At 43.5% G+C, this 25,166-nt stretch overlaps 4 protein-coding genes across 10 annotated transcripts; 2 read left to right on the top strand and 2 right to left on the bottom strand.

Annotated features, from left to right (window-relative positions):
- The first annotated feature begins 1,193 nt into the window (after window positions 1–1,193).
- On the top strand, window positions 1,194–3,645 carry hvcn1 (hydrogen voltage-gated channel 1). Of its 6 annotated transcripts, none has more exons than XM_028974717.1 (7): window positions 1,194–1,386; window positions 1,663–1,718; window positions 1,836–2,092; window positions 2,246–2,350; window positions 2,504–2,735; window positions 2,929–3,041; window positions 3,160–3,645. In XM_028974717.1, exons 3-7 carry the CDS (start codon window positions 1,919–1,921, stop codon window positions 3,214–3,216), a joined length of 681 nt encoding a protein of 226 aa, XP_028830550.1. In that variant the 5' UTR covers window positions 1,194–1,386; window positions 1,663–1,718; window positions 1,836–1,918; the 3' UTR covers window positions 3,217–3,645. The 6 variants fall into 6 exon arrangements, with proteins under 6 accessions (XP_028830550.1, XP_028830552.1, XP_028830554.1 ...); XM_028974719.1 differs by having other exon boundaries at window positions 1,891–2,092; XM_028974721.1 differs by having other exon boundaries at window positions 1,918–2,092.
- Window positions 3,646–3,651: 6 nt separating this feature from the next.
- tctn1 (tectonic family member 1) lies at window positions 3,652–8,376 on the bottom strand. Its single transcript, XM_028974715.1, has 14 exons — window positions 8,000–8,376; window positions 7,695–7,812; window positions 7,451–7,584; window positions 7,151–7,302; window positions 6,873–6,975; window positions 6,632–6,744; window positions 6,482–6,502; window positions 6,045–6,194; window positions 5,461–5,586; window positions 5,295–5,377; window positions 4,955–5,092; window positions 4,710–4,863; window positions 4,230–4,367; window positions 3,652–3,936 (listed from the first exon to the last, which is right to left on the bottom strand). The coding sequence occupies exons 1-14, from the start codon at window positions 8,343–8,345 to the stop codon at window positions 3,793–3,795; spliced, it is 1,920 nt and encodes a 639-aa protein (XP_028830548.1). The 5' UTR covers window positions 8,346–8,376; the 3' UTR covers window positions 3,652–3,792.
- Window positions 8,377–10,501: 2,125 nt separating this feature from the next.
- pptc7b (protein phosphatase targeting COQ7 b) lies at window positions 10,502–18,732 on the top strand. Of its 2 annotated transcripts, none has more exons than XM_028974854.1 (6): window positions 10,502–11,053; window positions 12,758–12,937; window positions 14,216–14,414; window positions 15,794–15,917; window positions 16,210–16,339; window positions 16,493–18,732. In XM_028974854.1, the coding sequence occupies exons 1-6, from the start codon at window positions 10,852–10,854 to the stop codon at window positions 16,549–16,551; spliced, it is 894 nt and encodes a 297-aa protein (XP_028830687.1). In that variant the 5' UTR covers window positions 10,502–10,851; the 3' UTR covers window positions 16,552–18,732. The 2 variants fall into 2 exon arrangements, with proteins under 2 accessions (XP_028830687.1, XP_028830688.1); XM_028974855.1 differs by lacking the exon at window positions 10,502–11,053 and adding an exon at window positions 11,920–12,253.
- Window positions 18,733–22,727: 3,995 nt separating this feature from the next.
- Window positions 22,728–25,086, bottom strand: ppp1r3b (protein phosphatase 1, regulatory subunit 3B). Its single transcript, XM_028974423.1, has 2 exons — window positions 24,951–25,086; window positions 22,728–24,064 (listed from the first exon to the last, which is right to left on the bottom strand). The coding sequence occupies exon 2, from the start codon at window positions 24,048–24,050 to the stop codon at window positions 23,187–23,189; it is 864 nt and encodes a 287-aa protein (XP_028830256.1). The 5' UTR covers window positions 24,051–24,064; window positions 24,951–25,086; the 3' UTR covers window positions 22,728–23,186.
- Between the last annotated feature and the right edge of the window lie 80 nt (window positions 25,087–25,166).

Raw genomic sequence — 25,166 nt, forward strand, 5'->3', positions numbered from 1 at the left:
AAAGTGGAAAAGGGTTTAGAAAATTACTATGCCAAGAAACATTCTTGCTGTCATAAAGCAAATACTGGAACAGTCTTGTACACACAGCTTTGACTTTAAGCAAACTATGCAGAATTGACCAAGTTTGCCTTTCTGGAACAGGAGGGTGGGGAAGGATTGCATCACATGTGGGCAAGCAGAAACAAACATAGGAAAAGAAAAAATGTTGTCATTTCACATCAATAATCTTGCATAACACGGGTTATGCTGAACGGATGGATGCAGTTCCAAAAAATAAAAGAACCTGTTAAAAAGCATTCCAGTTTGAGAAAAGACTGACTGGTTGAGGGGTATCCCCTTCTAGAGGTGAAGGTAAAAACTGGGAGGAACTGGCGAGAAGCAGAACGGCGGGGTGTGATAAGTAGAACGTGTTAGACGTGTGCTGTCATCGAGGAATAGGCTCCAAACAGCCACTGTCACTCAAAACGGAGCATTCAGAAAGAAATAAAAGAAAGTGTGACAATCCTGACACCGTAACGGAGATGAATATGGATTAAAATATTTACTGCGCAAGCAGGAATAAAACAGAGAAAGAAAAAAAAACAGTCAGCAGCTAAATATATATTTTAGTGTCTTACTACTAGTAATTAACAACGTTATCAGTGCACTTTTCGCAGCATCAACTCAGTGAAGCGCTGTGTTGCCAGATTGGTTCCTGTTCAGTTTCGAGACTTTGATTTCCACATTTTGCGGGTAAGAAGGGGCAGTTCAGTTTTAATTCGCCTAATTTGAAACAAAAGAATGCGTCCAATTCTATTCCAGACAGCCTGGAGAAGAGACTTTCCTATTCTGAAACAATTCCCACAGCAATGAAGTTAGACCGCGGGACAAATTTGCGGTAGACCACCTGAAGTTGCCAGGCCTGCTACTATTCAGCCAAATCGAATTCAACAAACAAATTTACATTCAATTATTCACGTGCACAGATGCACAAAAACAGTTCACGTTGTTTAATTTCACGGTCATCCAAGGTTGCTCTAAAACAAAACAAAAAAGAACAAAAACATTCTGAGGGAATTGAATTTTTTTTTTTTTTTTTTACTTTTTGCATTGATTGAAATCCAAACTTTTCGACCAGCACTAGGCTGCATCTGAACCGGGAACCAGCTGCTTTTCCAACTTGCTAGGTCGACCTGCTCGTCCCGTGAATGTCCTCACTTCCTTCGAAGGAGGAAAGAAAGGAAGGAGGAAGCCACATCCCGGGGAAGCTCCCCGGTCGACGTGTTGCTGGTGGGGAGAACCGGGCCGGGCGCGCGTCCTGCGATAAAGACCAACCCCATCGGCACGGCGGCGTACAAATAAAACCGCAGACTATCCACGTTTCCCCTGCAACGTGGGCGCCGCAAGGTAAAACACGACGCCTTTATTCCCTCGGCTCCTGTGACGCTTCGTTTTGGCGCGATCGGGCCCGTCCAGGAGATCACGAGCCGGGGCGCGGGGAGCGCGCGAGCGAGCGCGTGACCCGGCGGGGAGCGCGCGCCCGCGGGCCGCGTTCGGCCGAGCGCGACGTGTCGCGCGCGCAGCTGTTGCGACATCCTGTTCTTCTCTGGCATTTTGCATGAGCGTGTAACGACGCGGGGAATGTGGAAGTGCGGCGTTCTTGAGCAACTTCGATTTCTTTAGGCCGCCTTGGGTGGAATACAAGTATCTGCGGGTCGCAACTGACCAAAGGTTCCAAGGTGAGTTGTTTTTTTCTTTAAATTATTAATATATGGTGTTTGATAATGAATGTTTTAGCACATTTGTTCTGTGGAGCACTAATTCCCAGGGGTTTCTTTCTACTGAAAATAACTAAGAGACCCACCCTTGGCGGGGTGAGTTGAAACTGAGGATTAAAGTCGTGTTGTGCAGCTCCCACCTTTGTCCTGCTTCGGGCAGCATGTCGCGCTACCTGAGGTTCTTCACGGCGGTCGGCGATGAGCCCCACAATCCGGCACACTGGCATGATGAGGATCTGCGTGCAGCCAGCGAAGCTCCCGTATCAAGAGCCCACCTGCCACAGCTCAGCTTCAGGGATTCGTTATGCCGCCTTTACAGTTCGGAGAGGTTCCAGGTAAACAAGCAGTTTTTAAGAAATGTGCGCATGAGCACATCCAAACGTTACAGCCATCAGGCCTGTAGATCAACTGCTGAATGAATGGATCATAATATTAGATAAGAGTGGCTACCAGCTACTCATTCTACGCTCTCTCATTCTCATCTGCAGATCGCAGTGGTGTGCCTGGTCATCCTGGATGCGGTGTTTGTGCTTTGTGAGCTTCTTATTGATCTGTCCATTATAAAACTTGAGCACGGACACGTTGCCCCCCAGGTGAGTTTGCCAACAGAATCCTTCACAGCACAATGAACATTGCCCGGATTGTTCCATGACTTTCTGTGGTGAACTCCGGTGCTGCCTTCACCTCATGATGAGCGTCACTGTGGGCTGAAACTCCATTAAGTCAGTGTCTTTATAAATTTGCAGGTCTTCCACTACCTGAGCATAGCACTGCTCACCTTCTTCATGGTGGAACTGGCTGGGAAGATCTACGCTTATCGCCTGGAATTCTTTAAGCACAAGTTTGAGGTGTTTGATGGCCTGGTTGTGGTGGTGTCATTTATCTTGGATATAGTGTACATAGCTCATGAGGATGCCTTTAATGGCATGAGCTTACTCATCCTGCTGAGGCTGTGGAGGGTGGCCAGGATCATTAATGGTGAGTTATGACGTGATAGGCTTGAGTTTACTGCCATATTTATTTAAGTGATAGAGTGATACGTTTCCCAGCTTTTCTGCAACAGAAAAGAACCCAGTATGGAAATAATGTGATATGGCTTTAATCATACTCTTAGCACAAATAGCTTCTTGTTGGACTTTGCTTATGATCTTCTCCTCACTCTACATCACAGGGATCATAACATCAGTACAGAACCGTGCTAATCACAAAGTCGAGAAACTGAAAGAGTCCAATGATCATCTTGTTCAGCAAGTCAATGATCTTCAGGAACAAAACACAAGGATAGTGAGTATAAGATGTGGGACTACATCTACATCTAACAGGATGTAATCAGTGTTTATTTCTAATGAATATGTGGAAAATAATTCTTACAGCATTGTGATCGCGGTATGTGTTTCTCTAGGAACAAGAGAACACCCGACTGCGCACACTTCTGCGGCAGCATGGCATTGAATTCTGAAACACCAGAACAAGGGACGATGATCTCCTGCCTAAGCTTTAAAACAATGGAAGGCCAATTTTGTACTACAAAAACTGTACTACATCAATCAAAATATGTAGTTTTTCCCTATATAGTAGACATAAAGAAATCAGGTGAAATGTGCACCTTAAATGTGCTGATAGGTGCATTGTTTGTGAAGACTGAACATTGAATGGCCAGTTTTGGGTTGTGGGAAGTAATGAGTAATTACTTGCATTCTAATATTTTTTTTAAAAACACATAACCACTTAAAACTGTCCTAAACAGTAAGTATGTATAAAATATTAAAACATGAGGGAAACGAGGGAAAATTACTGTACAGAAGTTGACTTATATTTAGTATATTTTTCAAAGTAGTGAGAGAGTAATGTATTTTTCAGAAAATGTTTTATTAAAGTTTTTCCAAAAAAAAAATGCAAAATGTACATGTATCAATATTTACATCCATTATACAATATATATCAACAGCACATCAAAAATCACAGAAAATCAGCTGCTACCGTATATATCTATGTTCCTAAATGATTGGAGAGTGTTTACTCTGCAATTCTTCTCTTAAACAAAGGGAAAGAAAAAGTCAAAGGGCAGCTTGGCATCTATGGTGGGTGTTGCTTTATAGCCAGCATCGGCCTGTGCAGAAACATCAATGAAGGCCACAGAGCTGGTGACTGATACGAAGCTTCCACCTGAGAGAAAAGCCTGTAATAACAGAGGTCAAAAGGTCAACTTAATGCATAATGTATAAGCAGGAACAGCCATGTACCTCTGTATTTTAGTAACAGTGAATATGATGCATGGGGGGACACTGCATCACCCAGTTGTCATAACATTGCATACGTCAGCAGGAAACAAGTGTGTAATTATTTTTAAAAGCCCTGATGACATACAGGATGTCATTAGTGAACATATTTCGTATTTGAGCCAAGTTGAAATGTAGCCCGCAGTTAATACAGGACCATACACTGTCTCTGTAATGTAGACTGATGACTTACCAGGTTGCTGCTATTGGTCTGGATAACTTCTGTGATGCTTATTATCTGTGCCTGCGGGTTCACCAGAGATCCAAATTTAGTCCACCGAACCTCAAGATGAAGAGTCAAGGGTATACTGCAGCTCTGGGAGGGGAAACCCTGAAAATGAATTTCATATAAACACAAAAAAAGTCAAGTTTTTAATGTGGATGTTTTCCACTTAATTGTCCTTCTGGGGTAAATTTGAATTGAAAATGCCTTGCCAAAGTCCAGGTCTATCAAAATTTAACCGAGTTAAAGCTCCCTTATTCTGATATTTAACTGGAGGTTCAAAGGTGTGGAAAACATGGTGAATGTATCATAGTATTATTCATAAGTATTGTTATTGTAAGTGATATATTTCTTTATACAGCTGTGGTCAGCATTTTTTCACAACAGATATATATTTCATGTGACTTTATACAGCCAGGCTCCAGTTCGTGCAACATACAGCTCGTTTACCGTAGGTGTAGTTTGGTTCTTTATTGGCACCCAATCCATTGGGTTCTGAGGTAGGGAGTTCCCAAAGGAGGCCACATATTCTGGGAAGTTCTGGCCTTTTAAGATACCTAAAAGAACCTCAGACACTTGTGTACAGTTTGCCAAATCTTCCAGTCTGTCAAGGGGATGAGAAAAGATGAACATAGAACATAGCTCAGACAAAACAAACATTTCTCCATGCAAATGTCCCAGAAATGTTCTCGGACCTGAGAGTGCAGCCAGACACCATGTCTATTCCAAACAGAACAGGAGTCCGCTGGGAAGGTGCAGCCAGGCAGTCTTGATCTTGAGAGCGCCGCAGCAATGATAGCGCTCCACTTTGATCAGCACTCAGCACAATGCCAGTTGGGAGAGCTGTTAAGGATGTCATTCTGCTTTCTTAATCTATACTTACATTTATGCTGGACACTGATAATCTCATCAGTTTTGGAAGTTAAAAATGTAAATATGGTCTGGAAAAAAGATAACATTTTCACACAGCAAACAAAAGATAAAATGCAAACAGCTCCACAATGACTCTACAAAGTCATCTCTGAACAAGGATATTCAGCAGTGCTTGATCCAGCTATTAAGGGCAATCCGACCACATATCCAGGGTTCCCGCTAAATTTCATAAGTAATTTGTTTTCCTTTCAATATAAAGCATCGTTTTCTTAAATATTAAATTCATGCAATGAACCAAAAATATAAAAATATGATTAAAAACATTCACCTGTTTAAATTCAATTTGGAAATACTGTTGCATTGGTAGCATTGTGCTAGTTATGGTTCCGAGGGTAACCGCAGCAATCATGTTGAGGACTTCTCCTACGCCACTGTATATAACCGTGTACCAGACCTTGGGAAATGACAAGAAATAACTTGTATGAAGTGAACTATTATGGCATTGTCATATTTGCTTCTTTAATTTTAGGGAATTGTTTGTGGACAAACATTTTTTCTAAAATGTCTATATTCTTGTTAATTAATTCAAGTGAAAGTGATACACAGCACATGGTGCACAACGAAATGTCTCCTCTGCATTTAACCAATTACACTTGGTGAGCAGTGGGCAGCCATGAAATACCCCCGGGGAGCAGTGTGTGGGGACAGGACTATGCTCAAGGGTTGCATTAGTGGCATCTTGACGGTTGGGGATTTGAACCCGCAACCCTTCGATTGCGAGTCCACTTCCTTATCCGGTAGGCCACCACTGCCCCAGTGACAAAAAAAAAAAAAAAAACACTGGCTATTTTTATCCAGATTGTAGTGCATTACATAGTGCATTGCTATGAATACATAAAAATAGGCTCTCACCTGGAGCACCACATTACTGCACATCACTGAGTCACCAGCTGATAAATTTTGCAGAACAGGGTCATAGAGGGAGATGTTTGAAACATCTACTAAAGTCTGTGTCCCATCCAAAGACTGCAAGGTAATGGACACCACTTCCACTGGCACCAACTGTGGGATGGGTAGATATATTGAAAATTAAGTCCATCTTACACCCAGAACACTAGACATGAAGGGTCAGTTTCCTGTTCATTTATTAAGCCTAGTCCTAGACTACAAAAGAACTTCAATGATGTCTAGGATTTCATTTAGGACCTAATCTACTTAATCCATGAACAGAAAACTAACCAGAAGATGCTGAAGAAGAAATAGAATAAACATTATTTTGAGAAAAAAAAAAACATTTTGACTGTACTAAATTAGAAAAGGTTCATCTTACAATGGTGCATTCAACTTACAATGGCATCCTTGGTTTTGTCCTGCAAAAAATAGCAGAAAGTGTCTGGTGGGCATATCAGCAAATCCTAATGAAAAGCACTGGAAAGTTCAAAGCTACTCATGTATTCTTATTATAATGTCATATGGTTCAGAGAGAAAAGATAATTTACCGAGAGAATGCTGAGGTTGACATAGGCCTGCAGGTTTAATGCACCAAACGTTGTGCAGTCGCGTGCCAAGTCAAGGTTTCGAATGCATGTGCTCATCTGATCCTTCAGGAATGCTGGATAAATGAGAGTAGTGTAATGGAACACAGTAGGCATTAAAGTCAAGCAAAAAGAAAACGTATCCATTTTGAATGCCCAGTTGTTAGGGAAGCTTCATGTAAACACTATTGGTTGATTGTCTGACCTGCAGGACTGGCATCTAAACAGTATGCAGTCCCAGCAGAGGCAGGTAGTCGGAGGGTCTGTCTTGTACCAATGGCGTCCTCTGTTATTATTGCATCACCATACTGTCAAGCATGAGGATAAGGGAGTCAAAAAAGTGCAAAAATTGTCCAGAAAACAACACACAAGCGATGATTGTGCTGCCATGTTTTTCTATCTTTTATGCAATGATAGTATTTGAATGACCTTCCTTTCTACACCTGTTACAATCTACTAATACTGGCCCACATTGAACATTACCAGATATGCAGGTGACATCGTCTGGATCCCACTGTCTGAAGCACTGCTGTCTTTGGAGTTGCCGAAGAAGAACCGCACAAACCGTGCAAAGACCTTATCAAAATTGTCCACGGTGGCTACCGCGGGTTCAGCATAGGATAGACCTGCCTCATCTTTTAGAGAAACAGAACATATACATAAAAAAGGAGTTTAGGGTGCAGTTGCTAATTTTAAGTTGAAATACCCCTGTCCTGTAGCGCCATCTGCTGTTCACCGGCAAAACTAGCATTTTATTTTTGGTGCCTATAAAGATGTGCTTACAGTTAGCTGACTGTATGCAGAATACGTCTGGGTTGACTTCACGTTGGATGGAAGACTGCACATCAGCATAACCATCTGCAGTGCTGCTCAAGGCGTAAGTGGCCACGTTCTGGCTGCAAAGCCGGGGATTAACGCTGAAAAGACAAAAAAAAAAAACACTCACTTTTACATATGGCACTGATCGAGGCATTTTCGTGCACATGCAAGCGTTGATTGTCCGTCTTTAAAAAAAAAAGGTGCATACATGACTTTTTGTACTGAGCACGAAGTGAACAGCGCGAGTTCTCCGGCGCAGTCGGGGTCGCAGCAGCAGTTGGCGTCGCAGCCGCCGATCTGCAGGTCGCATGGGCACAGAGTGGCAGCTGGGGCAACGCACAGAGCGAACGTGTTAAAGCGCGTATTTAAACTACACGTTTTCAAATACAGAACGCAAGGCTGCACGTAAAAAAAAAAAAAAATCTCGAACCTGGCTAGCCCTGGATGCTAACCGGCGAACCTAAAACCGCTAGCCGCTAGATGGGTGTAGCTCCGCGGACTCTGGCGCCTCACCGTCAACTGCAGGGCTGGGGAGCGCGTCGGCCAGCGGGCCCGACTGCCCTGGAACGACCGAAAGCTCGGGCTGTGTGGTCGGCGTGAGACCTTTATCGGCCGGCTGGGGAGCGTCGGTTGTCCCAGGTGGCTCGGGGAGGACGGTAGCCTCTTCCGGCGGGGAAGCCTCAGTAAGTGCGGGGACGGTAGACGCCGGGTCCCGGGGCGGCTCGGTGACATTCTGCAGGTTCGAATCGGCCCTGGAGTTGTTCTCGGCGGCAGCCTGGTCGCCGCCGGTGTCGGAATGAACGCTGCAGTGCGACCCCTCATAATACAGCAAAAGAAACACACACCACAAAACCCCCATGCTCGCTACCTAGTTACCGCGCTACATCCAGAGAAACAGAACAATGGAGTGGGCTGTCAATGCGCTCTGCGGGAGGGGATTATTAGCACTTGTTGGGCCCTTTGTATGAGGGGCCGTTTAGGAAATATTTCAGACTTTTGTTACACAAACACATGTGAAACACACACATTCACATATGAAACTGACAAGCATGCATTCATACTACTGAAAACTTGCACACACACATGTGAAATGCTCACACAGATACAGGTGAAAAGCACGCACACACACATGAAATGCTCACACAGATACAGATGGAAAGCATGCACACACACATATGAAATGCTCACACAGATACAGGTGAAAAGCATGCACACACATATGAAATGCTCACACAGATACAGATGGAAAGCATGCACACACACATATGAAATGCTCACACAGATACAGGTGAAAAGCATGCACACACATATGAAATGCTCACACAGATACATAAAGTGAATGTCATTGTGATACACATCAGCACAGCACACGGTGCACACAGTGAAATGTGTCCTCTAAATTTAACCATCACACTTGGTGAGCAGTGGGCAGCTATGACAGGCGCCCGGGGAGCAGTGTGTGGGGACGGTGCTTTGCTCAGTGGCACCTTGGCAGATCGGACAGAACACCTCTTTTTTGTTTGCAATGCCACGCATATTTTTTGGAATAATTTTCAAAATTGGATAATGTGTAAAAAATCAATTCCACCTTTGAGCTTTGAGATAATAAGGGTTGGTCTGATAGGAGATGAAGAATCAGAATACTGTAATAATAACTTAATTCTTATGGCAAAATGTTTTATTCATTAGTCTCGATTTCTAAAAATCACCCCGTTTTCAAGATTTTTGCAAATGAAATAAATTTATTCAAGGAAGTGCTAAGTCACTGTAAAAATACTAAAGCCCAATCATTATACCAGTATATAGACAACTTAATATAAGAACTGGAAGTCCTCTTGTAAGTAACATTAAGATATGTTCATATTAAGATATGTTTCTTTGTTGAATAGTTTTGCTTTTTTTGTGTTTATTTATTTATTTTAATTTCTTGTTGTGGTGATATAGGTTGTAATATTTTGTACTATTTGTGCTCAGTTTACAATGTTCTGAAGATATTCCTTAATATGTGAAATGTGCCTTGTAATTTGTAATACTAAATAAAAAAAAAAAAACATTGGCGGATCGGGATTCGAAAATGGCAACCTTCTCATTACCTGGCCACTTCCTGAACCGCTACGCCACCACTGCTCCATGAGCTAAGTAAAAAACCATTCCAGTATTCCGTTTCATTTGCTGCATTGGCGTTGGTGTGCAGCAGGACGCTACTCCATGCCTGCGTTAAAATAACTCCCGCGGAGATCTGCAACTAAAGTACTGCATTCTTGCCCGGGCAGATGTGAAGCCGCGGTGTCCAAGCACAACGGGGACGCTGAAAAACACTGACAATTCGCTCTGTGTAAATGCTGTTGTTTTTCCTGAACCTTTACCCTTGGAAACTACCCAGTAGTTTCATTACAAGATATCTAATTCATGTAACTCGTTCATTTTAAAACAGTGTGAAGAGCAAAAAAAAGTTGGATTAATGTTTTATGATTTTGGGTAATGTTGTACCTCTATTTTCACGCAATTTCACGCAATTAAATATGGTATTAATACAATTTTATGCATTGTATGATTAATGAAAAGTATCTACTGATGATGTCTAAACTGTCTACAGAACCTACAGAGACGATGAATTAACCTTGTGGGCAGGGTCTGGGAAATGGGATCAAAGCAGAACAGTACCTTGATGTCACCTTTGCTGATTGTGGAAGGTGTGAGCAAATGGCCAGGAAGGCCTGCCATCTCCTACAGTTATTTTGATGCTAATAGACATAACACATGGATGTAAATAATACGAATAGCATCACTTCCCATGTGTTACGTAGCCAATAAAACGCATTCATTTGGTTCAGCGTTGACTGCATTTTATTTTCATAAAACAAATTTCATTTTTATTTTTCATCTCGTTGAGAACATTCGCAAACATGTGAAACCCTGAAGGACAAGCTGTTCCGGGGGGGGGGAAACGTGTCCTCTACTGAGGATCTCCTGCAGGGAACACCCGAGCTGTGTGGCCGCTGCCCTCTGACGTCACCGCACGAAGTCACAAGACCTCGAGGGCCCGTATGTACGCTCCTCCGGAACCCGGGGTATTTGTGCGAGCGGGGGGAGAGATGTCGGGCAGGATGGGGTAATTTGTGGCTCTGTCGTCTTTCACAACCGCGTCACGAAAATCGTAAAACCGACGCTAAAGAGCAGCGGACCGAGTTCCGGGGGAAGGCGGCGGCGGCGGCGGCGGCGGCGAGGGACACGTCCAAGGGCGCCGCGCGGTCTGGGGCGAAGCAGCAGCCGAATGTTGGAGGGCTGAGCGCTCCGCAGCGAGTCGACACAGGCGCGGACGGCAGGGGCAGGAAGGCGGCGGGCGTGCTCGCGTTCGGGGGGGGATGTTATCCGTACTCTCCTATGGCAGAATCGTTGCCAGGGCCGTCCTGGGCGGACTTTCTCAGACCGACGGTCGGGACTACAGCCTGGTCACCGCCAGCTGCGGCTTCGGGAAGGACTTTCGGAAGGGCATCTTGAAGAAAGGGATGTGCTACGGGGACGACGCGTGCTTCATCGCCCGCCACAAGTCCGCCGACGTGCTGGGTGAGTGTCTCGCCGGCCACACGCACACAGAAACGGCCACGTCTTTGTTCATTTTTATTATTATTTTTTTTTATTTTGGCCCGACTCCTCCAAACCCGCATGACCTTCACTCAGACGCCGGCCGAGTCTGCGGCGTCCCGGCCAGCGTTACCACGCCGCTCGTCTGTCGCGGTGGAACGCGCGTAGTTATGGATCGGCGTGACCTTTTACCCAGAAGCGGCGGAGGACGAGCCCCCAGCGGCGGAGGGGTGAAACGTAAACGCTCTTTACATCACGACGTCAAACGAGGGACGCGCACGCTGACGTGACAAACAGATTTGTTGCAATTTATTGCACCAGTGTCTATATATATATATTTTTTTTTAAGATCAGATCACGCGGTGTTTAGCGTTAATCTGTCTTTTTCTATTATTAAATAAAACCAATTTCCCCTCACAATTAACGCCCCCTTCATTCCCGTGTAAGTGTGATTTTTAAATAAAACCTCGTTGGAACCCGTGCAGTTGCGCCGTTCGCGCTTTGCCCGCGTTGTTTTTAAAGGTCAGAATGGTTGAGCATGGAGGCGGCCATGTTGGCTGCTCCGCGCCACGCCGCTGCGACGCAGCGCGGCTTTGTCCTCAGAAAACCCCGGAACGCGGCGGCCACACCTCAGCCGGGTCACCGCACAGCGGCCGGAAAAAGGAGGGCACGTCTCGCACACGGCGCCGTGCCGTGTCATTATTAATATTTTGCCACGCCGTGGCTCCTGCTAACCTCACACGTGGGACTGTTTCACAGAAATGGCGCGGTGACTTATTTAATCGTCTGGTATACTGCGTGGAACCGTTTGTGCCATTTAAATGAAAATATATATATTTTTTCCTCCCACCTGTCCATAACCTCTCAAGTCCTTCTCATACAAATGATCGCATTGATAAGCAAGTGAAGGACAAAAGGATTTTTGGTTGGTCTCCAGAGGACATGGCAGCAGGATAAGTCTCACGGAATCCCCTGCAGCTACCCCCCACACGCCTGCGAAAGGCTCCTCGCCATTTGCCTTTTAAACTTTAACTTAAGGCTGTATATAAAACGCCCTGCTACTCCAGACGAGGAGGTACTTTGCTGGCATCGTCGTCCTGGTAGCGTCCTCCTTCTCTGGCTTTGTGAGTCAGGGTCTCTTGGCTGAAATGAAATCAAGCGACCATCCTGCACATACACTAGGTATTTTCTGCTAACCTTCACGATTCTGTTGTTATTATTATTATTATTCTGTAGCTGTTCTGTTCTGAGCGGTTTTGTTCTGACATTGCGAAATCCTGTCTGGCTGAAACCTAGCTCAGCAGACCAGGGCCTGAGGGGTCACTTTGCAAATGCTTATCCTTTAAGATTCAACTTTGGCTGGTGTGTGCATTGTTGAGTCAGCTCTGTACGTTCTGTATGGCTCTCAAATTCCCAAAGGTCCAGCTCAGGAGGACGATGTTGGCATGTAAAGTGCATGTAAAGCTGATTTGGCCATTTGCATTAAAAAAAAAAAAAAAAAAAAAAAAATATATATATATATATATATATATATATATATATACATTTTTTGCTCTCCTGTCTTTTTTTTTTTTTTTTTTTTTTTTTTTTGTAACCATGACTTGCTGATTGATGTGAGCAGCTGTGCTGTGTCACGTCACCAAGAGAAATGCCGTATTGTTGAGCTGACCTCTCTTTCGCCCTCAGGAGTGGCAGATGGCGTTGGAGGATGGAGAGATTACGGGGTGGACCCATCTCAGTTTTCGGCCACGCTAATGAGGACATGTGAGCGGCTGGTGAAGGAGGGGCGCTTCACTCCGAGCAACCCCGTAGGCATCCTCACCTCTGGCTACTATGAGCTCCTGCAGAACAAAGTGCCCCTATTGGGTGAGATCTCTTCTCTCTGATATGAGCCAAACCCACAGTCACAATTTGTCTTCCTATTTACACATTGCAGCTTTAAAAAGCTTAAGATTTACCTTACTGTCAGTTCTAAATGGCATCAAACCGAAGTCGTTGTGTTCACTAGCTTCTGTAAAATATCTAAATTCACTCTTTTGATATCTCTTTCTGTGGAGTTGAAAGTGGAAACTCTTAATCCCACTACCAGTGTGTAGAGTGTCTGCAGGGGGGACCGTCCATGAATCTATTGATTGTAAATTGCGCTTGATAAATGTAAATGATATGGGGGTGTGTTTTTATATATCTCAACTGCCTATACCATCTTCCCTGGGAGTCTACGTCAGATAATGCAAATATGTTATCAAGACTAATGTAAAGTACAGCATGAAAGGAGCCCGGTCAGCTCACGGGCTCTTTACGTCTTTGTTGGAATCGTTGTAGAAACCGATTTGCATGCTTCTGAGAGAGTTTGCTAATTTAATTCAGCCATCGCATTTTCTGAAATTTAACTCAATCTCTGAGTTCACGACCTTTAAATATTAAAAACAAAGTTAAAGTGCCTTTGATTTTGTATTTGCCGTGCGGTATTTTAGTGGTTTTACCTCATCTTCTCGACAGAAATAGTCTTTAATAAATGCATTTTAAAAACGGCATTTTTAATAAGATATGTGCTGTACAGATGTGACCCCCTCGGTCCAGAATAGCACAGTAGAAACGCACCGTGAGTCACATCACACAGCAGGGAACATAAATAAAATGGCGGCTGGATGAGTCACCAGCAGTGGGCATTCATTCCTCCAGCAGCGTTTATTCCCACTCCGAAGAACTCTTTTTCAGGAGTTGTGGTGGGGGGTGGGGGACATTAATTTCACAAAATGGGTGCAACCATTGCACCGTTCCCTTTCTAAATAAGGTCTGAAGTCAGAGTGTTATCCAACACTGCCTGCCCCTAAAATGATCTGTTGCTTAGGCGCACCAAAAGCCACAGCCCCATTTTAAACCTGCATGTGACATCCAACATCACAGGGCCGTCACGGGGTCGCCATAACTCACTACAGCAGTGTGAGTGACCTGCTTCTTCAGGTTATTTTTGTACACGTCCTGTGATGACAGCTTGTGGGTGACCAGTTCCCCAGGCTACAAGGTCAGTGTGGACTGAATGTCTGGGGCTGGAATTGTCTTCAAAGATCCAGGCGCTGGCACCTCTGTTCACTGCATATTGTTCTCCTGTAACTTTTTTTTATATATATATTTTATTTTAAGGGAGCAGTACAGCCTGTATTGTTGTGTTGGACCGGCGGAGTCACAGACTCCACACGTGTAACCTTGGTGATTCTGGCTTCCTGGTGGTGCGGGGCGGGGAGGTGGTGCACCGCTCAGATGAGCAGCAGCATTACTTCAACACACCATTCCAACTGTCAATCGCCCCACCAGGGGCAGAAGGAGTGGTTCTGAGTGACAGGTGAGTTCCGGGCCCTGCATTCATATAGTATCACATGACCTCAACTCCTGTCTTATATTGAGTTTCTCGGCCATGTTTAACTGTCTCCAGTGAAAAGGATGCATTCAGCAGTTCTCTGTGATGAATTATGTTCATAACACCTAGAAACCGCAGACATGACAAACTGACAGAAATCTTCTTTACTTTGGAGTAATGTCCAGAAACCAAAGAGGCCTGACCATGCATGCAGATGCTTCTAAATTTGATTAAAAATTAGTTTAAATATTTTTGAGGCAGGTACAAGTATGTATAAGAAAATCAAGACCTGATATATATATTTTTTTATTATTATTATTATTCATTGTTTACTGGCTTAAAAAGTTTTTAAAAGTTTTACATTTTGTAATAATATGCAATGCCCATTTTTAATGTGGTCATGGGTTTTTTATAATTAGATTTAAAAAAGCAAAATATTGCCTTTCAATGTTATGAAATAATGAAATAATGATTTAATTTATTTTTATTTTTGACATGCACATAACATGTTAAAATGCAAATATTTCAAATAAATGGAGAAAATAAGCATTCTGGGGACAGAGAAAACCCCTTCATTATATAAGGCATAAGCTAATAAAAGGGCGAAAAGGGCAAACCACACTTCATGTTTTTTCGTTAGTGCCCCTCTGCATTCTAGACTATGTAGACACTGCAACACACACCCACAAATGCCTCCTTTATTTTACCCCACGTTCCCCAGTGATGTGGAAGCTACAATGTATTTTCAGTGCTTTGCATGCTTCTAAATTTTCAGGAGAACTTTCAGTGTTTTTGGCAGCATGATTTAAAAAAAAAAAAACAGAGCACTAATAAGGCTTTAGTTGGTTATGTTTTTCCTCTCTCTCTCTCTTAAAGAAAAGTGTCCTAAAGGGGCAGTGTCCTAATTACGTCTCCGCTATGATCCTTGTAAAAGGTTTTTAAAGGGCTGATCTTGGAGCAGTTGCAAAAGTTGTGGTGGGTGTAGGCCGCACAGCCAATACTCATTGGTTTGGCAAACAAGGTACTGGCAGAGAGATTAGAGTAATGCTGGGAGCATGGGCCAAGCGTTCATGGCTGCCCGCCAGGAAGTGTGGCTCTAGTCTGGGGACTGCGCCAGTTTATCCTCTCCCAGGGGCTCAACGCCCCCACCCCCCGACCAATTCTCCCTAGAGTGGTCATGTGAACTTTGTCCCCTTGTTCCCCCCACTTGCATTACAAGAGTTCAGTGCAGTTGATTGGAAGACATTGACCACATTGAAGGTTAAGGGGTCAAGCATTATATTTTACTTAAATGTAACCTGAAATGGATTGAAATTCCTTATCTATAGAATAAAAAAACTAATCAACAAACTGTACCCTTGCAGTCCTGAGGTGGCGGACAGCTCGTCGTTTGATGTGCAGCTGGGTGACATTATCCTTACAGCCACTGATGGACTCTTTGACAACATGCCAGACTACATGATCCTACAGGAGCTCAAGAAGCTGAAGGTGAGGAGCATGTCACAGAATTACCCCACACTCACACGAAGCACCAAGAGCAGTTGGTTATTATTTTAAAGCAAATTATATGTATGGATGTGTTCTTTTCAGTGTGCTTGACGTGATTTTCAGAAACTGCAAATTAAAAACTCTATAGTCACTATTTACTTTGCAATCTTGCTCACCTGCATGATCCCAAGGCAGCTCCACCTAGTGGCGCTCCCTTATTTGACAGAATACTTTAGGATTGCAGATGTTTAATAAAAAAAATCATGCTCTCGAATATCCTTCTGAATATCAGAACTCCAACTACGACAGCATCCAGCAGGCGGCACGCAGCATCGCGGAGCAGGCCCATGAGCTGGCCTACGATCCCAACTATATGTCCCCCTTTGCACAGTTTGCCTGTGACAATGGCCTGAATGTAAGAGGTGAGTTCATTTTGGTAAGGAGCTGGAAAGAAATAGTCATCTGAGCTGCCTGCTGTTGGGAACTGAGTATGGCATGCATATCCAGTTTTTGTTTTTTATCATTATATTGTTCACTCCTTATATTAATTTTTATTCTTGTTTTTCTTTCCACAGGTGGGAAACCAGATGACATTACTGTACTGCTGTCTATTGTGGCAGAATACACAGACTGAACAAGTGTGTGGGCATCCTCCATTTTGGTACTTCCTGTGTCTTCCACCTGCTTTGAACCCTTCCCACCTATCTCCAGTCTCCCTGCATCAATGAAAAATCTCAATCTTACAACCATGTTCATCATACCACCATGTCCTGCACCTTCCAAAATGTTTCATTTTCATTTCATTGTACGGTTGTAAAACAAAGAAATGAGCTGTTCTGGAAAGGGTTTTGGTTTCCGGTTGTATGTCAAAAGGGCCAGTCTGCAGTGGTTTTGATGAAGGCGATGGAGAAAATGGTGCTTGATTGCTCCTGTGATTTTTATGGGAGTGAAATGTGACTGAAGTTCTGTGTTAAGTGTTGATGCTGTGGCTGCTGGTTTCTCTGTACAGATTGTTCCATGTGGCATGAATGTAAATACTGGCATTTGGAGCTATGTTGAGTTCTTAGCATTGGTTTTATGACTATGAGCTCAGGCTGGGGAGGGTCCTTGGGTACAATGGGTTTGGACAAAGTGCATCATGGGTGATCTGAACCCCAACCCCTTCTCAGGCATTATTTATTTATTTTTCTTGAACGAGAGGTGTCATGTATCTGTATAAATGAAGGAGTATACACAATCACCTGTGGGTGTGAAGTCCTGCCCCCTTTATTCAGTGGCACAATTTTTTAAAAAGCTGTATATATGTTTATTAGATGTTTGTGTGTGTCTCCAGCTGTGATTGAAAAAGGGAAATGGTGGCATTTTAGGAGTAGGAGTAGATTATTATTGGTCAAGATAACATATAGAAAATGTAGCTCGACCACCCCCTGTGCTCTATGTTGAGCCTGTGTTAATGCATCTGGAAATGCTTCTAATGCAAAACAAACAGCCTGGGTATAAAATCAGATTTAAACACAGTCATTTTATTTTTCTGTAGTTCTTATTTTTTCAAAACCACAAGTTGAATTTGGCCTTGAGGTGTGTGTGTGTGTGTGTGTGTGTGTGAGAGTGAGAAAGCAATAGACACTGAATCTAATTTCTTATGTCATTTTAAGGTGAGCGGGTCTTTTTATGAAATATTATTTTATAAGTATGGGCCTAAATTTGTTTACTTAATTTAGATTGCTGCTTAAGTGTTGACTGCCCGACATGGTGAAAACAGCCACACCAAAGACAGGAGTCAACCCACCTTCCACTTATTATTTACTTCCCCTTTTTCATTTCCCTCCACTTCATTTCCAAATGACTGGGAAATCAAAGAGATTGCAGTGAAACGTGTGCATGCATGTCTGGGGCATTCACATGGCTGCACGCCTCCAGCGCATACTCGTGTGTTTTATAACTGAGAAGATGCACCTTACGGTGGACACAGATGGTGCTGTGGTCTCTGGACTTCTACATACTAGAAGCTCTCGACCAGGTCAACAACTTGTGCCTCAAATGCAAATTGATCAGAACTGGGGTGTGACACTCTCACATCGTAAACATGATTCTCATCCATCTTGTGATTCGAGAAGGAAAAAAAAAAAAAGAACCAAAGTCGGAAAGCCATAAGTACCAGCATGACCAAGGCATCTGTCTACATCGCGCTATCACTGTCCTCTCAGAGATGTGTACTATTTAATCTATTTCAACATGATGTCACTGTAATATACAGAACTGCCAGTCCAGTTCAGCGGTTATCACTTGACAATAAATGTGTGTTTGTGTGAGTGTTTATATACAAACAATTTAAAGGAACAAAATGCTGTCCCCCTTTCCTCTGCAGTTTGCATTTGTCATTCGTTTAGCTGCACCCTCTTCCAAGACACCCTGGTGATTTGGCAGTCAGTACATTTTCTTGCGAAAAATGGCTGTTTACAAGGTTTTTACAAGTTTTATGCACTTTTGGTGCAAAAAAAAAAAAAAAAAACCTGCCTTAAAACCAAGCCAGACACTATCCAAGTCGAGAGGCCTTTAGTAGCAGAGCTATGCTGTTCTGTCAGGCATGGATGTGGGTCTGTTTTCTGTAGTATGAACCCCTTACCCCCATGTTCTATTAAAGCCCCCACCTTTCCTCATGGTGCTTCTGCAGTCAAGAGTCTGTCTCTGCAGCAGATGTGTGAATGAGAATTACACATTTGTGTGTACAGTGTAATGATTCAAGAATAGTTTCTGTACATATGTTTTCAAAGTTGTAAAATATTTAAATAAAGCAATATAGTATTTATACTTATGAGAACTTGTGTTGTGGTAATGTTTGCAAGGAGATGATTACATGCGCCATAATTTGTGCACCTAATAATGTGAAGAACAAATGTATAGAAAACATTTTAACAAGAAATGTATATATAAATTAGATATATAGATATTATACAGAAAAAGTCACATGTTCTAAAATAGCTCTTGTGAAGTTCCAAAGTCTTCCCAGCCCTAGAACCATTTGCACAAATCCAATCTCCACAGGCATTATGGGTTGAGCCGATCTTAACTCTTTAGACCTGAGTTCTGACCATTATTACCTAAGGGTTAAGATATTATGACTCCTGTAGTTACATTAATATGTAACATTCACTTTCCATCGTAACCAAGCACCTAAGGCCTGCATATAAAGTCACACTGCCAAACCATAAAAGGTATTCAGCAAACACCCTCTTAATCATTGAGCACATTGAGTAACAACGTTTCAATGGAAACCACTCAACAAATTTGTGACAAAGGGTACAAAAAAAATGAACAATTGGAGAATTCAACCAGCAGGGGGCGCCTGGCTCAACGTTTAGCCATAAGCCAGAGATTTCTGTTATTTTGTCCCACAAAATACACTACTCACAATAAGTTAGAGATATTGTTATTTACATGAGTGCTTTTCTTATTTCCTCAGAATTTTAATGAAATAAGTAAAAGTTCCCTTTGATATGACTAATAATGTATGAGGAGAAACACCATTTTCAATAGCAAAAAATAGATAATAACAGGAATAGCCCCAAATACCCAAAATTGACAGTAGCCACAATGACAGCGACGTCTCATGCTCCTCACTAGCCTCATGATGTTGTTCTGAGGCAATGCGTTAAATGCGAACTGCTAAACGCAGTTCTGGCAGGTCATTGGCACAGTGTGTGAGGACGGTGCTTTGCTCAGTGGCACCTAAGTGGCACCTTGGCAGATCAACCTTCTGATTAGGCCGCTTCCTTAACCACTAAGCCACCACTGCCCATATGGTCACGTGGTCTTGTGCCCACTGCAAACATTCACGGCAGTGTCTTGGTGTCACTGGAGTCACCTGAAACAGTCGTCTAACATTCAAGCCAAAAAGGTGGAGTCGGTTGCGAATGGTTTGTCTGGAAACCCTAGAACCCCATTGTAAACAGGCCTGCAGCTGTGTGAGTGCATAGGTCCTTAGGTACTGGTCATCATTGCGGCCTGTCACTCACGGGACTCCACTCCTGGGTCTGTCTTGAACTCTGCCAGTAGTTCTGTGTCTTGATGCAAGTCTGCTGATGACACCGACCCGAAGGTGTGCCATGGCCAGGTGCTCGTCCGTTAAGTGACGTTGTGTGTTCATGGCTGTTTGAATGATGAACTTACTGACAATACCAGCTTTTCATACCCACAGAATGTTTAAATTTATGCCACATTGAGAAATGTAGTCTCTTGGTATAGACCCCAATATAAGGCACACATATAAACACCGTATGTATGACATCCACCAAGTCTCTCACAATATCCCTAACTTATTGTAAGTAGTGAGCATCTCAGTTAAAGGAAAGCTACAATATTTATTACATAAAACTAGAATGTTACATTTGAAATAATATAAATAAAGCATTTGTTTATATCAATAAACGTCATATTACTCACTCACTTTCCAGAACTGCTTAGTCCTGTTCTCAGCCCTATTACTCAGGGTTGAAAATGCCAGTGCACGTCCTGGGACACTGGATGCAGGATGCACACACACACTAACACACCTATGAACAATTTTGTCACCAATTCACCTAGTGAACATGCCTTCAGATTGTGGGAGGAACCCAGAGGAACAGGGGTAAAGCTTGTAAACTCCACACAGACAAGGTTCGAGCCGGTATTCAAACTCAAAGCTTTATTTTAAGTTTGAACTGCCACAGCTGTATAAAATAAAGTACCTAGGCAAACAGACTGCTTCTAGTCACATTGATAAGTAAATGGGACAGATTTCAGAGCTCAGTGAATTCCAGAATGGTACCATGACAAGATTCCACCTGTTAAGCCCATGTGTATAATTTACTTGCAATTAAATATTCCACAGTTAATGGTATTATAACAAAGAGGAGCAATTGGGAAATGGCCTCCAGATGAGCAGCTGATTCCAAGTGTTCCATCACCACGTGTAATGCCCAGCAGAGGATGTGATGGCTTAAAACACGCAGCCACATTGTGTTCTCTGTCATGCTCCCAACTTTCTGGGAACAGTTTTGGGATGGCACCTTCCTGTTCCAACATGACCACAAGGTCCAAAGACACATGGAGGAGCAAGTTTGGAGTGGAAGAACTTGATATGCCTGACTGACTTACAACCTGATAGAACATCTATATCACAGATGAATTAGTGCAGACCTGCAAGCCATGCCTATCTGTCCAACAACAGTGACTGGCCTCACAAATGCTCTTCTGGAAGAAATGCTATGAACACACTCCTAAACCTCCATATTAAAGCCTATGGATTAAGAATGGGATGGTTTTAAGTGTGTATATCCCAATACTTTTGGCAATATAGTGTCGTGTAGGTATGTTGTCTTATCTACGTTCAGAACCGTGCAGTCCTCCATCTGACCTACTAACAGTTAAGGATTTACATTTTTTTAAAGTTAATGTGTGACTAAAACAACGTCCTTTGTTTACTTAGTCTGAATTTTAAAGGAACATGGCCTTGGCTTCAATATATATGAACTTGATCAACCACAATGTTAAAGCCAATAACTGGTGCAGTGAATAACATGGCATTGAGTGACAAGGGTCAAAGTGTCAGCTCGCTGAAAGCATGAACATGAGCATCAGACCTGGAACACCTCGCTACAGACTGTTACTGACCACAAACACCCTGCTTTATAGTTCTCCTTGATTGCAGTGTCCTTGCTCAGTAGCATAATATGCCCTCTAACACTCTAAAAGGAACCCCAAGCCCTGGCGCTTGCTGGACTTTCTTGAGCACCCTGACGCCTTCTTCACAACACTTGATCCTCTTCTTGAAGTTTTTGATCGTTTTTTTTCTCAAATGGTTGACTTTAGGTGCAATCTTAGTAGCAGCAATATCCTTGCCTGTGAAGCCCTTTTCATGCAACGCAATGATGACTGAACGTGTTTCCTTGCAGGTAACCATGGCGAACAGAGGAAGAACAATGATTTCAAGCATCACCCTCCTTTTAAAGCATCTAGTCTGCTATTCTAACTCAGTCAGCATGACAGAATGACACCCACTCTTGTGCTCGTCATCTCAGCAGGTCCTTTGTGGCAGAGCTGAAATGCAGTGGAAAGGATTTTTTTTCCTTTTTTTCATGGCAAAGAGAGACTTTGCAATTCATTTGATAACTCTTCGAAGTATATGCAAATTGTCATAATAAAACAGAAGAATAAAACTTAACCCTGAGAAAGAAAGTGAAGTGATTGTCATTGTGATACACAGCAGCACTGCGCACAGTGAAATGTGTCCTGTTTTTAACCCATCACCCTTGGTGAGCAGTGGGCAGCCATGACAGGCGCCCGGGGAGCAGTGTGTGGGGACGGTGCTTTGTTCAGTGGCACCTCGGCAGATCGGGATTTGAACCAGCAACCTTCTGATTACGGGGGGCGCTTCCTTAACCGCTAGGCCACCACTGAAATGTGTTTCATAAGTGTATATACTGTAGTGTATGGTATGCACTGGAGACAAATAGGACCACTGATACAATAAATATTCTTTATTAAACATACTTTGCACAATTAAAAACCTCAATTATATTAAAATTATCTTCAATATTCTTTCATACACATAAAAGGCAAAATACTTGCATATGACATTTCAGTAAAACGTTTAAAACACTTTCTACAAGCAGCAGAACTCACGATTACAATATAAATGCATTGAAAATTATTTCAAGTGAAAGGCAGGCACTTTCATTTTGAATTCAAAAAGGACATGCATACTAAAATTAAATGTCCCCAAATCGCTCATCCCTTATGGTATGCTCTCTCTTTTAAAACCCGTATAAAACACAACCAAACAATGAGAGCCTCACGTCTGTAAAATATTTGGGGATTGTTCAATATTTCTCAAAATGTATTGTGGCTCAGTGAGTCAATGGCTTGAACAGCAGCTGAAATGGACATGGCCCTACCTTCAGATGCATGGATCAACTAGCAACTACAAGAGACTCTTGAAAAAGTACCACAGCAGCAGCAGGTTCTGCCCCCCCTTGTGCTTCCATAAAACAGAACACAAAAATGGCATTGGACTGTGAAATGAAAAAGGAAGATCATATACAAAAATTTCAGTAGGCTATTGCACTTCAAAATAGAAAAAAATGACATGAGTTCAGCATGTGATCTAATGGCCAGCATTCATTTTTGTCATTCTATTTTATAATGTTGTCATTCAAAGATCATCTTCTTCTGGGATTAAAATACAGACTCTCAGTAGAGCATTTATTTTTTCATTTCTTTTATAGAATTTCAGTAGTAAGGCCCAAAATCCTCATATGCAGCATAACTGGGCCACTCTGGAAAGAGCCCATGTGAACATGTGGGGCTCCCATAACGGTCAAAGTGGATACCCCAGTCGTTGGTGCCACTACGGGTTTGGGTGACAAAACAGCCACTCTGTGGCCCCCTTTTCAGTATTGACTGAATGATTTTATAGTTCTGGCCCTGGTTACTGTCCCAGTATTTATGTCCACCGACCTCGTACAGCACTGCAAATTCAATGTGCTCGTGCGACTGCACTTCATTTGGCAAGCAGACCTCGAAGGAGAAAGTGTCTCGGTCTGAGTCAGTGTAAGTGTCCTTCATGTACTGGCACAGCACGTCTGTGTGAGTCTTCCAGGTGTCAAAGGTGATGCGCACTTTCACAGATTTCTCAAACGCAAGGTTCTTTACTTTTATGGTACCTGCCAAAGATTTCTCCTTCAGCATGCAGTGCTCCAAGCAGACGTAGTCCTCTTCCAGACGCTGACGGAAGAGCAGGTAATCAGACGACGGCTGCTCAAAGTCCAGGACCAGCTTCTCCTGATCTTCGGACAGAGTGAGGGCAGAGCTCAACAGCTCTTGGATGTTGAGCGGTATGTCTATGGGGTCATCGAACTCTGAGAAAACCTTCACCCTGGTAAGGGCCAGGCCCCGGTGATCAGCAAAAGACACCCGCTTTTTGCTGTGCACCTGTGATGGCGCCTCAGTCTGCCGCTTAGCACACAGCTGGCCAAGGTCTGGACCGCCACACGGGTGCAGACACGGCCGCGTGGGCTCCTTGGGTCTGGGGGTCCTCCTGTAGCAGAAGTCATCATTGGGGATGTACAGTGGCATGGCCAGTTCAACAGGCATGGCAGACGTACACGCTGTAAATAAACGAGACCACTGTTACAGACGGGACATATTTCATTTCACGCTCAAACGTAAATGCCGCTGTCCTCTCTGCTGATTTTTTTTTTTTATAACCAGAGATAGCGGATGTCAGCAAAGGTCACATATTTCCACGCAACACTGCAATATTGGAACTTAAGCTTGGTGCATGCGTGCGATTTAAAAAAAACAAAACAAAAGGATACCATATTTTAAAACTCAAACCGGAAACGTTTGTAAAGAAGAAGCGGAAAAACGCAGCGGGCAGCGCCCTCTGGTGTCCACGGGGCGGTACAGCGCCACGAAGTAAAGTAGCCGGCCCGTCCCGAATAACCAACAACGCTTCCACCAAACCAACAGTTGTCGAATGCGCAAAGAAGAGAATAACGCCGAACGCGAGCCTGGATTCTAAAAGCTGCTTCAGTTTGGAGGTTTCCAAGAAGGATAAAAAAAAAAACGCAGATGCACGACTTTCACTAATTGTGATCGGATAACAAAGAACGACTGCAAAGAAAGTACACGTACGACTCAATCTAAAACGCCAGACGTATTAACAACGCCGCAAATCATCCATTTAAATGCTTTCCCATGTGAGGTGACGGATATAATGCATGTTTAGCAGAAGCTGCATTTTTTTTATGTATATTAGCCCTGTAATTAAACGCCACGACAACTTTGACGACTTCACGCCGCTTCTTTCTGGAGAAGACGACTCGTTTTTCATTACTGCGGAGAGAGAAAAAGTTCGTACATTAAAAACGCAGAGCCCAATGCCACGGGTCAACAAGCCGGCGGACCTCAGCGTGGAACAAAAAGCTTAATTGGAGAATCGATTGTTGCGTGTCGATTGAACTATCGACAGCGCTCGCACGAGAAACATACCTTTCCGCTCAGCTCACGCCTCGCTGTGGCTGTTCATGTTCATCAAGTGACAGAAATGCCACCGGCGGCGGTGGAGCCGGGACCAGTTTGGCCCCGAACAGATGCCATCCGCGCGAACTCCGTCGCGGCCCACACCGCGTTCACGTGGACGGAGACACCGGGCCAATCGGCGCGCGGCCACGCGGCGTGCTGGCTGGGCGACGGACGCGCTGCGCA

This window comes from Denticeps clupeoides, chromosome 3 (assembly GCF_900700375.1).
Source record: "Denticeps clupeoides chromosome 3, fDenClu1.1, whole genome shotgun sequence".
Taxonomy (NCBI): Eukaryota; Metazoa; Chordata; class Actinopteri; order Clupeiformes; family Denticipitidae; genus Denticeps; species Denticeps clupeoides.

Coding starts and splice junctions, on each gene's coding strand:
- pptc7b (XM_028974854.1), top strand. CDS start 10,852: ATGTTATCCGTACTCTCCTATGGCAGAATCGTTGCCAGGGCCGTCCTG. Junction 12,938..14,215: donor GAACAAAGTGCCCCTATTGG/GTGAGATCTCTT, acceptor TTTTATTTTAAG/GGAGCAGTACAGCCTGTATT. Junction 14,415..15,793: donor GGAGTGGTTCTGAGTGACAG/GTGAGTTCCGGG, acceptor GTACCCTTGCAG/TCCTGAGGTGGCGGACAGCT.
- tctn1 (XM_028974715.1), bottom strand. CDS start 8,345: ATGGGGGTTTTGTGGTGTGTGTTTCTTTTGCTGTATTATGAGGGGTCG. Junction 7,585..7,694: donor TGCTCAGTACAAAAAGTCAT/GTATGCACCTTT, acceptor TTGTCTTTTCAG/CGTTAATCCCCGGCTTTGCA. Junction 4,368..4,709: donor AGAACCAAACTACACCTACG/GTAAACGAGCTG, acceptor ATTCATTTTCAG/GGTTTCCCCTCCCAGAGCTG.
- ppp1r3b (XM_028974423.1), bottom strand. CDS start 24,050: ATGCCTGTTGAACTGGCCATGCCACTGTACATCCCCAATGATGACTTC.
- hvcn1 (XM_028974716.1), top strand. CDS start 1,919: ATGTCGCGCTACCTGAGGTTCTTCACGGCGGTCGGCGATGAGCCCCAC. Junction 2,351..2,503: donor ACGGACACGTTGCCCCCCAG/GTGAGTTTGCCA, acceptor ATAAATTTGCAG/GTCTTCCACTACCTGAGCAT. Junction 2,736..2,928: donor GGTGGCCAGGATCATTAATG/GTGAGTTATGAC, acceptor TCTACATCACAG/GGATCATAACATCAGTACAG.